General features: G+C 42.3%; 1 protein-coding gene across 1 annotated transcript; it reads left to right on the top strand.

Annotated features, from left to right (window-relative positions):
* The first annotated feature begins 339 nt into the window (after positions 1-339).
* Positions 340-3331, top strand: LOC106613267 (extracellular calcium-sensing receptor). Its single transcript, XM_014215354.2, has 4 exons — positions 340-646; positions 1088-1296; positions 1553-1898; positions 2167-3331. Exons 1-4 carry the CDS (start codon positions 340-342, stop codon positions 3081-3083), a joined length of 1779 nt encoding a protein of 592 aa, XP_014070829.2. The 3' UTR covers positions 3084-3331.
* Positions 3332-13083: the final 9752 nt, after the last annotated feature.

The following is a 13083-nucleotide window of genomic DNA, read 5'->3' as shown; positions in this document are numbered from 1 at the left end:
GCTTTAGAGAGCCAATGGAAGCCTTAGAAAGTGTCACGTAACAGCACAGATACTGTAATTTTGATAGAGATGCAACAGAAGGACTACAAATTGTCAGACAGGCCACTTCCTGCTTGTAATTTTCTCAGGTTTTTGCCTGCCATATGAGTTCTGTTATACTCACAGACACCATTCAAACAGTTTTAGAAACTTTGGAGTGTTTTCTATCCAAATCTACTAATAATATGCATATTCTCATTTCCGGGCAAGAGTAGTAACCAGTTTAAATCGGGGATGTTTTTTATCCGGCCGTGAAAATACAGCCCCCTATCCCAGACAGGTTAAGCATATGATATAATCATGTTCCCCAGCGCCACAGCCCGGGTGGTGGTTGCATTCACAGCCATTGGGGAAATGAGGATCCTGCTGGAGGAGATGGAACGCCTGCCCTCTCCGCCCCGCCAGTGGATCGGTACTGAGTCCTGGGTCACTGACCCAGACATGCTGCGCTTCGGCCAGTGTGCCGGGGCCATCGGCTTTGGCATCCAACGCTCTGTCATCCCCGGCCTCAGAGACTTCCTCCTGGACCTCTCCCCACAGAAGGTGTCCAACTCTCCCCTGCTCATTGAGTTCTGGGAGGGAGCCTTTGGCTGTAGGCTGGGGAAAGGTATCTATCTATCTATCATCTATCTATCTATCTATCTATCTATCTATCTATCTATCTATCTATCTATCTATCTATCTATCTATCTATCTATCTATCTATCTATCTATCTATCTATCTATCTATCTATCTATCTATCTATCTATCTATCTATCTATCTATCTATCTATCTATCTATCTATCTATCTATCTATCTATCTGTCTGTCTGTCTGTCTGTCTGTCTGTCTGTCTGTCTGTCTGTCTGTCTGTCTGTCTGTCTGTCTGTCTGTCTGTCTGTCTGTCTGTCTGTCTGTCTGTCTGTCTGTCTGTCTGTCTGTCTGTCTGTCTGTCTGTCTGTCTGTCTGTCTGTCTGTCTGTCTGTCTGTCTGTCTGTCTGTCTGTCTGTCTGTCTCTCATTCTCTCATTCTGTCTGTCTGTCTGTCTGTCTGTATGGACTACTACAGATGTTGGTGTTGAGGAGAAGGTGTGTGATGGCAGTGAGGATATACAGCAGCTACAGACCCCCTACACAGATACATCTCAGCTGCGTATCACTAATATGGTGTATAAAGCTGTATACGCCATAGCACACGCCATCCACAGCATTGTTTGTGAAGAGAGAGAAATCTCCACTGTGAACTGTGACAAAAACCTTAATGTGAAGCCAACACAGGTAAATGACAAGACGATTGTATGTCCTGATTGATATGTTTATTTAGACTACATGTATGAAGGCCTAGGAGTTTTCATTATACTTTTCAACTTGTTCTGAAGTAACGCATCTGATAAATATATGAGTTGAATTAATATTCTGTTTCTCTCTCTCTCTCTCTCTCTCTCTCTCTCTCTCTTCCCTTCTGACAATCTCTCTTCCCACCTCTCCATCTCTCCCGTCCCCTCTCTCTCTCCCATGCCCTTCCAAACCCCAGGTCCTGGAGAGATTGAGGAGTGTGAACTTCTCTCGTAATGGGTACCAGGTGTCTTTCGATGCCAACGGGGACCCAGTGGCCACCTATGAGCTGGTCAACTGGCAGATAGGGGAGAGTGGGAAGATGAAGTTTGTGACAGTGGGGCTCTATGATGCGTCCCTGCCTCTTGACCAGAGGTTTGACATGGAGAGGGAAATCACCTGGGTAAAGAACAGTACACAAGTACCTGTGTCAGTGTGCAGTGAGAGCTGTCCCCCAGGCACTCGTAAGGCTATACAGAAAGGAAAGCCTGTATGCTGTTATGACTGTATCCAATGTGCAGAGGGAGAAATAAGTAATAAAACAGGTAGGACTATAGGAATAGTTGGCATACAATGTGTAGTAATTTCTATCACGGTTAACTAAGTAGTGGTTTATTCATATTACCAGCACTACAAAGGTAGTGTCTGTCAATCATGTTCCTGTTCTTATTATCTCATGTAAGCTGCACATTAATTCAACATTCTTTATAGTAAACTGACAAAGTGCAGCATTGTGGGACATGTATTTATAAATAAATAAAACCTGAATCTATTATTATTGACATTTGATGTCTGTTGTTTTGTCCTGGTCAGATTCTTCAGACTGTCTGATCTGTCCCGAGGAGTACTGGCCCAACGCTGAGAGAGACCGCTGTATCCTTAAGCCTGTGGAGTTTCTGTCCTTCCACGAGGTCCTCGGAATCATCCTGACCGCCTGCTCTGTGGGCGGGGCTTGTCTGGCCATCGCCACGGCAACTGTCTTCTACCGCCACCGAACTTCGGCCATCGTCAGGGCCAACAACTCTGAGCTGAGCTTCCTGCTGCTCTTCTCCTTGACTCTGTGTTTTCTGTGTTCTCTTACTTTCATTGGCCGGCCCTCTGAATGGTCCTGTATGCTGCGTCACACAGCGTTTGGGATCACCTTCGTCCTCTGCATCTCTTGTGTTCTGGGGAAAACAATAGTGGTGTTGATGGCCTTCAGGGCTACACTTCCAGGCAGTAATGCCATGAAATGGTTTGGCCCTCCACAGCAGAGATTGACTGTAGTGTCCTTCACGTTTGTTCAGGCTTTGATATGCACTCTGTGGTTGGTCCAGTCCCCTCCCTTCCCCATTAAAAACCTCACTACCTACAAGGAAAAGATCATTCTAGAGTGTGATGTGGGTTCAGCTATTGGTTTCTGGGCTGTGTTGGGCTATATAGGACTGCTGTCTCTCTTGTGCTTTGTGCTGGCTTTTCTGGCTCGGAAGCTGCCTGATAACTTCAATGAGGCCAAATTCATCACCTTCAGCATGCTCATATTCTGTGCTGTCTGGATCACCTTTATCCCAGCTTATGTCAGCTCTCCTGGGAAGTTCACTGTAGCTGTGGAGATCTTTGCCATCATCACCTCTAGCTTTGGGTTGTTCTTTCTATTATTTGTTCCTAAATGCTTTATTATTCTGTTCAGGCCGGAGAAGAACACCAAGAAACACCTTATGGAGAAGACATCCAATGATATACGTTATTAAGAAATTATTGAGGGGGAAAACATTGTAACATTCAGTTATATGGTTTATTATACAGTTCAGTAGGACTACTCTGACAGAGATGACCAACAATTTAGCAGGTAATCATTGGTAACATTGTAACTAGTAACATGACACAGGTTCACTTGAGATATTCCAATGTTATGAGAGATTGTTCAAATCTAGAGTGTTAAAATTTAATTTGAACTGCTAAATTATGTCATTAGCAGTAGCCTACAGAGTGGAAACACTTCCAGGTTGTTGAAGAAAAGCTTTATTCCTATATGAATTGATATAACATTGAAGTGCATGTGTTCAGTTGATATTGTAATTCATCACATTATGTATTATAATAATATAATAAACATTTTCATACACAGTTGAAGTCGGAAGTTTACATACGCTTAGGTTGGAGTCATTAAAACTCGTTTTTCAACAACTCCACACATTTCTTGTTAATAAATTATAGTTTTGGCAAGTCTGTTAGGACATCTTCTTTGTGCATGACATAAGTCATTTCTCCAACAATTGTTTACAGTTGTTTCACTTACAATTCATTGTTTCACACTTCCAGAGTGTGAGAAGTTTAGATATACTAAGTTGACTGTGCCTTTAAATAGCTTGGAAAATTCCAGAAAAATATGTCATGGCTTTAGAAGCTTCTGATAGGCTGGATGACATCATTTGAGTCAATTGGAGGTGTACCTGTGGATGTATATCAAGGCCTACCTTCAAACTCAGTGCCTCTTTGCTTGACATCATGGTAAAATCAAATGAAATCAGCCAAGACCTCAGAATATTAATTGTAGACCTCCACAGTCTGGTTCATCCTTGGGAGCAATTTCCAAATGCCTGAAGGTACCACGTTCATCTGTACAAACAATAGTGCGCAGTATAAACACCATGGGACCACGCAGGCATCATACCGCTCAGGAAGAAGATGCGTTCTGTCTCCTAGAGATTAACGTACTTTGGTGCGAAAAAAACAAATCAATCCCAGAACAACAGCAAAGGACCTTGTGAAGATGCTGGAGGAAACAGGTACGAAAGTATCTATATCCACAGTAAAATGAGTCCTATATCATCATAACCTGAAAGGCTGCTCAGCAAGGAAGAAGCCACTGCTCCAAAACCGCCAATTAAATGCCAGACTACGGTTTGCAACTGCACATGGGGACAAACATCGTTACGTTTGGAGGAAAAAGGGGGAGGCTTGCAAATTGAAGAACACCATCCCAACCGTGAAGCATGGGGGTGGCAGCATCATGTTGTGGGGTTGTTTTGCTGCAGGAGGGACTGGTGCACTTCACAAAATTGATGGCATCATGAGGAGAGAAAATTATGTGGATATATTGAAGCAACATATTTAATAGTTTAAATATATTTTTCTAATGTGAATGTAAACTTCCGACTTCAACTGTGAGGCAACGTGCCAAGAGGACTATACTGCAGGGGTAATATAAGAGAGGAAGCGTACCAAGAGGACTAGACTTTAGAATAAATACTGTGTACTGCCAGCGTACCAAGAAGACTAGACAGTAGGGGAAATACTCTATAGAGCCAGCGTGCCAAGAGGACTAGGCTGTAGAGGAAATATAAGTGTGGCAACATGCCAAGAGGTCTAGGCTGTAGGGGAAATAAAAGACAGTCAGCGTAACAAGAGGACTCACAGTAGAGGAAATACTGTGTAGCGACAGTGTGCCAAGAAGACTAGACTGTCGAGGAAATACTGTGTAGAGCAGGCGTAAAAGAGGACTGGACAGCAGGGGAAATAAAAGAGAGGAAGAGTACCAAGAGTACTAGACTTTAGAATAAATACTGTGTGCTGCTAGCGTGCCAGGAAGACTAGACTGTAGAGGAAATACTGTGTAGAACCAGTATGCCAAGAGGACTAGCCTGTAGAGGAATACAGTGTATAGCCAGTATGCCAACAAGACTAGACTTAACCTCTCTGGGCTAGGTGGGACGTTAGCTTCCCACTCTATTCAACAGCCAGTGGAAACGCGTGGCGCGAAATACAAATACCTCAAAAATGCTATAACTTCAATTTCTCAAACATATGACGATTTTACACCAATTGAAAGATAAGACTCTCATTAATCCAACCACATTGTCCGATTTCAAAAAGGCTTTACAGCGAAAGCAAAACATTAGATTATGTCAGGAGAGTACATAGCCAAAAATAATCACACAGCCATTTTCAAAGCAAGCATATATGTCACAAAAACCCAAACCACAGCTAAATGCAGCACTAACCTTTGATGATCTTCATCAGGTGACACTCCTAGAACATTATGTTATACAATACATGCATGTTTTGTTCAATCAAGTTCATATTTATATCAAAAAACAGCTTTTTACATTAGCATGTGACTAGCATGTGACTAGCATTCCCACCGAACACTGCCGGTGAATTTACTAAATTACTCACGATAAACGTTCACAAAAAACATAACAATTATTTTAAGAATTATAGATACAGAACTCCTCTATGCACTCGATATGTCCGATTTTAAAATAGCTTTTCGGTGAAAGCACATTTTGCAATATTCTCAGTAGATATCCCAGTCATCACGGCTAGCCATTTAGACACCGACCAAGTTTAGCCCTGACCAAACTCCGATTTACTATTACAAAAGTTTGATTACCTTTGTTGTCTTCGTCAGAATGCACTCCCAGGACTGCTACTTCAATAACAAATGTTGGTTTGGTCCAAAATAATCCATCGTTATATCCAAATAGCGGCGTTTTGTTCGTGCGTTCAAGACACTATCCGAAGTGTAAATAAGGGTCACAAGCATGGCGCAATTCGTGACAAAAAGATTTCTAAATATTCCATTACCGTACTTCGAAGCATGTCAACAGCTGTTTAAAATCAATTTTTATGCAATTTTTCTCGTAAAAAAGCGATAATATTCCGACCGGGAATCTGCGTTTAGGTAAACAGACGAAAGAAAACATAGCATGGGGTCGACGCGGGCACGCGCCTGAGTCTCACAGTACTGTAACCAGCCACTACCCAAACTCGCTACTTTTTTTCAACCAGAGCCTGCAAAGCCACGATTCAGCTTTTTGCCGCCTTCTGAGAGCCTATGGGAGCCGTAGGAAGTGTCACAAAACAGCAGAGATCCTCTGTAATGGATAGAGATAATCAAGAAGGGCAAGAAATTGTCAGACAGGCCACTTCCTGCATAGAATCTTCTCAGGTTTTGGCCTAGCAAATGAGTTCTGTTATACTCACAGACACCATTCAAACAGTTTTAGAAACTTTGGAGTGTTTTCTATCCAAAGCCAATAATTATATGCATATTCTAGTTTCTGGGCAGGAGTAATAATCAGATTAAATCGGGTACGTTTTTTATCCGGCTGTGAAAATACTGCCCCCTAGCCATAACAGGTTAACCTCTATGGGCTAGGTGGGACGCTTGCGTCCCACCTACTCAATAGCCAGTGTAATCCCGTGGCGCGTTAATCAAATTCCACAAAAATGCAAAAACTTCAATTTTTCAAACATATGACTATTTTACACCATTTTAAAGACAAGACTCTCGTTAATCTAACCACACTGTCCGATTTCAAAAAGGCTTTACAACGAAAGCAAAACATTAGATTATGTCAGCAGAGTACCCAGCCAGAAATAATCAGACACCCATTTTTCAAGCGAGCATATAATGTCACAAAAACCCAGAAGATAGCTAAATGCAGCACTAACCTTTGATGATCTTCATCAGATGACACACCTAGGACATTATGTTATACAATACATGCATGTTTTGTTCAATCAAGTTCATATTTATATCAAAAACCAGCTTTTTACATTACCATGTGACGTTCAGAACTAGCATACCCCCCGCAAACTTCCGGGGGAATTTACAAAAAATTTACTAAACTACTCACGATAAACGTTCACAAAAGGCATAAGAATTATTTTAAGAATTATAGATACAGAACTCTTCTATGCACTCGATATGTCTGATTTTAAAATAGCTTTTTGGTGAAAGCACATTTTGCAATATTCTAAGTAGATAGCCCGGCATCACAGGGCTAGCTATTTAGTCACCCAGCAAGTTTAGCATTCACCAAAGTCAGATTTACTATAAGAAAAATGTTATTACCTTTGCTGTCTTCGTCAGAATGCACTCCCAGGACTTCTACTTCAATAACAAATGTTGGTTTGGTCCCAAATAATCCATTGTTATTTCCAAATAGCGGCGTTTTGTTCGTGCGTTCAAGACACTATCCAAAAGGGTAAATAAGGGTGACGAGCATGGCGCATTTCGTGACCAAAAAATTCTAAATATTCCATTACCGTACTTCGAAGCATGTCAACCGCTGTTTAAAATCAATTTTTATGCCATTTTTCACGTAAAAAAGTGATAATATTCCCGAACGGGAAATCGTTTTTTATTACAAAGAGAGTGAAAGTAAAAGCATGCTATCCCCTCATGCACGAGCCTCAGTCTAATGGCCCTCTGATAGAGCACTTGCCAAACGCGCTAATGTGTTTCAGCCTGGGGATGGAATTACATCGTTCAGCTTTTTCCCGCCTTCTGAGAGCCGATGGGAGCCGTAGGAAGTGTCACGTCATGCCAGAGATCCCCTGTATTTGTTAGAGATTATCAAGGAGGGCAAGAAATTGTCAGACAGGCCACTTCCTGTAAGGAATCTTCTGAGGTTTTGGCCTGCCAAATGAGTTCTGTTATACTCAGACACCATTCAAACAGTTTTAGAAACTTTAGGGTGTTTTCTATCCAAAGCCAATAATTATATGCATATTCTAGTTACTGGGCAGGAGTAGTAACCAGATTAAATCGGGTACGTTTTTTATCCGGCCGTGCAAATACTGCCCCCTAGCCCCAACAAGTTAATGTTTTTCCTCATAATCCTGGACTATCGGACAACCATTTTATTACGGTTGTAATCGCAACAAATAATCTGCTCAGACCCCAATCAAGGATCATCAAAAGCAGTACTACAAATTCTTGGACTACCCAAAGATTCCTAGATGCCTTTCCAGACTCCCTCCACCTACACAAGGACGTCAGAGTACAACAATCTGTTAACCACCTAACGGAGGAACTTATTTTAACCTTACGTAATACCCTAGATTCAGTCGCACTCCTAAAAACAAAAAACATTTGTCACAATTATAAACTAGGTCCCTGGTTTACAGAAAATACCCGAGTCCTGAAGCAAGCTTCCAGAAAATTGGAATGAAAATGGCACTACACCAAACTGGAAGTCTTCCGATTAGCTTGGTAAGACAGTACAGTGCAGAATCGAAGATCCCTCACTGCTGCTCAATCATCCTATTTTCCCACTTAATTGAGGAGAATAAGAACAATCCTAAATGTATTTTTGATACTGTCGCAAAGCTAACTAAAAAGCAGCATTCCCCAAGAGAGGATGGCTTTCACATCAGCAGTGATAAATTCATGAACTTCTTTGACGAAGAGATCATGATCATTAGAAAGCAAGGTCTGAGCAACACTGACCTAGGATCAAGGGAGACACTCAATTTTTGAAAGATCTCTTGACACGTTGATGAAAATAGTAATGGCCTCTAAACCTTCAAGCTGCATACTGGACCCAATTCCAACTGAACTACTGAAAGAGCTGCTTCCTGTGCTTGGCCCTCCTATGTTGATCATAATAAACTGCTCCCTGTCCACCGGATGTGTACCAAACTCACTAGAAGTGGCAGTAATAAAGCCTCTTTTGAAAACCTTTTCACAGAAAATATAAAAAACTTTTGGCCTATATCAAAACTCCCGTTCCTCTCAAAAATGTTAGAAAAATCTGTTGCACAGCAACTCACTGCCTTCCTGAAGACAAACAATGTATAAAAAACACTTCAGTCTTATTTTAGACCCCATCATAGCACTGAGCCTGCATTCGTGAATATGGTAAATTACTTTTTGCTACTATCAGCATCTGTCCTCGTGCTCCTAGACCTTAGTGCTGCTTTTGATACGATCAATCACCACATTCTTTTGGAGAGATTTGAAACCCAAATTGGTCTACACAGACAAGTTATGGCCTGGTTTAGATCTTATCTGTCAGAATGATATCAGTTTGTCTCTGTGGATGGTTTGTCCTCTGACAAATCAACTCTATTGTTTTACATTTACATTTTAGTCATTTAGCAGACGCTATTATCCAGAGCGACTTACATTTCATTTCATACATTTTTTTTCCCCGTACTGGCCCCCCATGGGAATCGAACCCACAACCCTGGCGTTGCAAACACCATGCGTGCAAACACCATGCTCTACCAGCTGAGCTACAGGGAAGGCCAAGGTTTGCACTATATATTTTACATCTTGGTTAGATTTCACTGCTATGCGAACGATACACAGCTGTACATTTCGATGAAACATGGTGAAGCCCCAAATTTGCCCTCCCTGGAAGGCTGTGTTTCAAACATAAGGAAGTGGATGGCGGCAAATGTTTTACTTTTTAACCTCTTACATCTAGACGTTCCGCTAGCGGAACACCTGCTCCAATATCCAATGATAGGCGTGGCGCGAATTACAAATTCCTCAAAAATACAAAAACTTCAATTTTTCAAACATATAACTATTTCACAGCATTTTAAAGACAAGACTCTCCTTTATCTAACCACACTGTTCGATTTCAAAAAGGCTTTACAGCGAAAGCAAAACATTACATTATGTCAGCAGAGTACCCAGCCAGAAATAATCAGACACCCATTTTTCAAGCTAGCATATAATGTCACAAAAACCCAGAAGACAGCTAAATGCAGCACTAACCTTTGATGATCTTCATCAGATGACACACCTAGGACATTATGTTATACAATACATGCATGTTTTGTTCAATCAAGTTCATATTTATATCAAAAAACAACTTTTTACATTAGCATGTGACGTTCAGAACTAGCATATCCCCCGCAAACTTCCGGGGAATTTGCTAACAATTTACTAAATTACTCACGATAAATGTTCACAAAAAGCATAACAATTATTTTAAGAATTATAGATACAGAACTCCTCTATGCACTCGATATGTCCGATTTTAAAATAGCTTTTTGGTGAAAGCACATTTTGCAATATTCTAAGTACATAGCCCAGCCATCACGGGCTAGCTATTTAGACACCCGGCAAGTTTAGCACTCACCAATATCAGATTTACTATTATAAAAGTTTGATTACCTTTTGTTGTCTTCGTCAGAATGCACTCCCAGGACTGCTACTTCAATAACAAATGTTGGTTTGGTCCAAAATAATCCATCGTTATATCCGAATAGCGGCGTTTTGTTCGTGCGTCCCAGACACTATCCGAAATGGTAAATCAGGGTTGTGCGCATGGCGCAATTCGTGACCAAAAAATTCGAAATATTCCATTACCGTACTTCGAAGCATGTCAACCGCTGTTTAAAATCAATTTTTATGCAATTTATCTCGTAAAAAAGCGATAATATTCCGACCGGGAATCTCCTTTTCGGCAAACAGAGGAAAAATCACAAAGACGGGGGCGGCCAGGTCACGCGCCTAAGCCCACAGTCCCTTGATCGGCCACTTGAGAAAGGCGATAATGTGTTTCAGCCTGGGGCTGGGATGACGACATTCTGTTTTTTCCCGGGCTCTGAGCGCCTATGGACGACGTAGGAAGTGTCACGTTAGAGCAGAGATCCTTTGTAAAAGATAGAGATGGCAAAGAAGTTCAAGAAATGGTCAGACAGGCTACTTCCTGTAAAGGAATGTCTCAGGTTTTGACCTGCCATTTGAGTTCTGTTATACTCACAGACACCATTCAAACATTTTTAGAAACTTTGGAGTGTTTTCTATCCAAAGCCAATAATTATATGCATATTCTAGTTACTGGGCAGGAGTAGTAACCAGATTAAATCGGGTACGTTTTTTTATCCAGCCGTGAAAATACTGCCCCCTAGCCATAACAGGTTAACTCAGACAGAACAGAAATGCTAGTTATAGGCCCCAAGAAACAAAAAGATCTTCTGTTGGAATTGACAATTGATCTTGATGGTTGTACAGTCGTCTCAAATAAAACTGTGAAGCTCCTTGGCGTAAATCTGGAACCTGATCTCTCTATTGACGAACATATTAAGACTGTTTCAAGGACAGCTTTTTTCCATAACATAACATTGCAAAAATCAGAAACTTTCTGTCCAGAAATGATGCAGAAAAATGTATCCATGCTTTTGTCACTTCTAGAATAGACTACTGCAATGCTCTACTTTCCGGCTACCCAGATAAAGCACTAAATAAACTTCAGTTACTCCAGTGCTAGCCTCTCTACACTGGCTTTCTGTTAAGACTAGGGCTGATTTCAAGGTTTTACTGCTAACCTACAAAGCATTACATGACTTGCTCATATCTATCGTTCTGATTTGGTCCTGCCGTACATACCTACACATACGCTACGGTCACAAGACGCCGGTCTCCTTATTGTCCCTAGAATTTCTAAGCAGGGCTTTCTCCTATAGAGCTAAATTTTTATGGAATGGTCTGCCTATCCATTTTGAGAGATGCAGACTCGGTCTCAACCTTTAAGGCGTTATTGAAGACTCATCTCTTCAGTAGGTACTATGATTGAGTGTAGTCTGGCCCAGTGGTGTGAAGGTGAACGGAAAGATACTGGAGCGACGAACCGCCATTGATGTCTCTGCCTGGCAGGTTCACTTCTCTCAGGGATTCACAGGGATTCTCTGTCTCCAACCCTATTACGGGGGCTAACTCACTGGTTTACTGGTGCTCTTCCATGCCGTCCCTAGGAGGGGTGCGTCACTTGAGTGGGTTGAGTCTCTGATGTGATCTTCCTGTCCGGGTTAGCGCCCCCCTCGGGTTTGTGCCCACGAGATCTTCGTGGGCTATACTCTGTCTTGTCTCAGGGTAGAAAGTTGGTGGCTAAAGATATCTAGTGGTGTGAGGCTGTGCTTTGGCAGAGTGCGTGGGGTTATATCCTGCCTGATTGGCCCTGTCCAGGGGTATAGTCGGACGGGGCCACAGTGTCTCCCGACCCCTCCTGTCTCAGCCTCCAGTAATTATGCTGTAATAGTTTATGTGTCGGGGGGCTAGGTTCACTGCTATATCTGGAGTATTTCTCCTGTCTTATCCGGTGTCCTGTGTGAATTTAAGTATGCTCCCTCTAATTCTCTCTCTCTTTCTCTCTTTGTCTTTCTCTTCTCTCGGAGGACCTGAGCCCTGGGACCATGCCTCAGGACTACCTGGCCTGATGACTCCTTGCTGTCCTCAGTCCACCTGGTCGTGCTGCTGTTCCAGTTTCAATTGAACCCTGACCTGTTCACCGGACGTGCTGCCTTGTCCCGGACTTGCTGTTATAAACTCTCTCACTCTACCACACCTACTGTGTCTAACGTTTGAACATCTTGGCCATATACTGTTATAATCTCTACCTGGCACAGTCAGAAGAAGACTGGCCTTCCGTCAGAGCCTGGTTCCTCTCCAGGTTTCTTTCTCGGTTCCTGTGTAGATCCAGCATGCCTAGAGGACTAGACTGCAGTGGAAATATAAGAGAGCCAGCGTGCAAAGAGGATTAGACTGTAGAGGAAATACTGTGTAGAGCCAGCGTGCCAAGAGGGCTAGACTGTCGGGAAAATACTTTGTATAGCTAGCGAGCCAAGAGGACTAGACTGTAAAGGAAATACTGTGTAGAGCCAGCGTGCCAAGGGGACTAGACTGTGGTGGAAATATAAGAGAGGAAACATACCAAGGGGACAAGACTGAAGGGAAATACTGTGTAGAGTCAAAATGCCATTAGGACAAGTCTTTAGGAGAAATATAAGAGAGCCAGATGGTTATTGTGTGTCTACTGTATGTTTATGTCTATATAAACCATTACAGTCTAATTAGGGCTTACACTGGTGCATGCAGTCTATATATCTGAAAGAAGCAGGACCTGACTCAGTGAGCAGAGCAGCCTCTAACCCCTCCCTTCCTGGCATGGCCATACCCACAGTGTGGCCCCCAGGGGAATCCCCACAGAGGTACGGTGGGTA

This window comes from Salmo salar, chromosome ssa09, assembly GCF_905237065.1.
Source record: "Salmo salar chromosome ssa09, Ssal_v3.1, whole genome shotgun sequence".
Classification (NCBI taxonomy): domain Eukaryota; kingdom Metazoa; phylum Chordata; class Actinopteri; order Salmoniformes; family Salmonidae; genus Salmo; species Salmo salar.
Note: the sequence above shows the minus strand (reverse complement) of the source record. Positions and strands in the feature narration are given on the sequence as shown.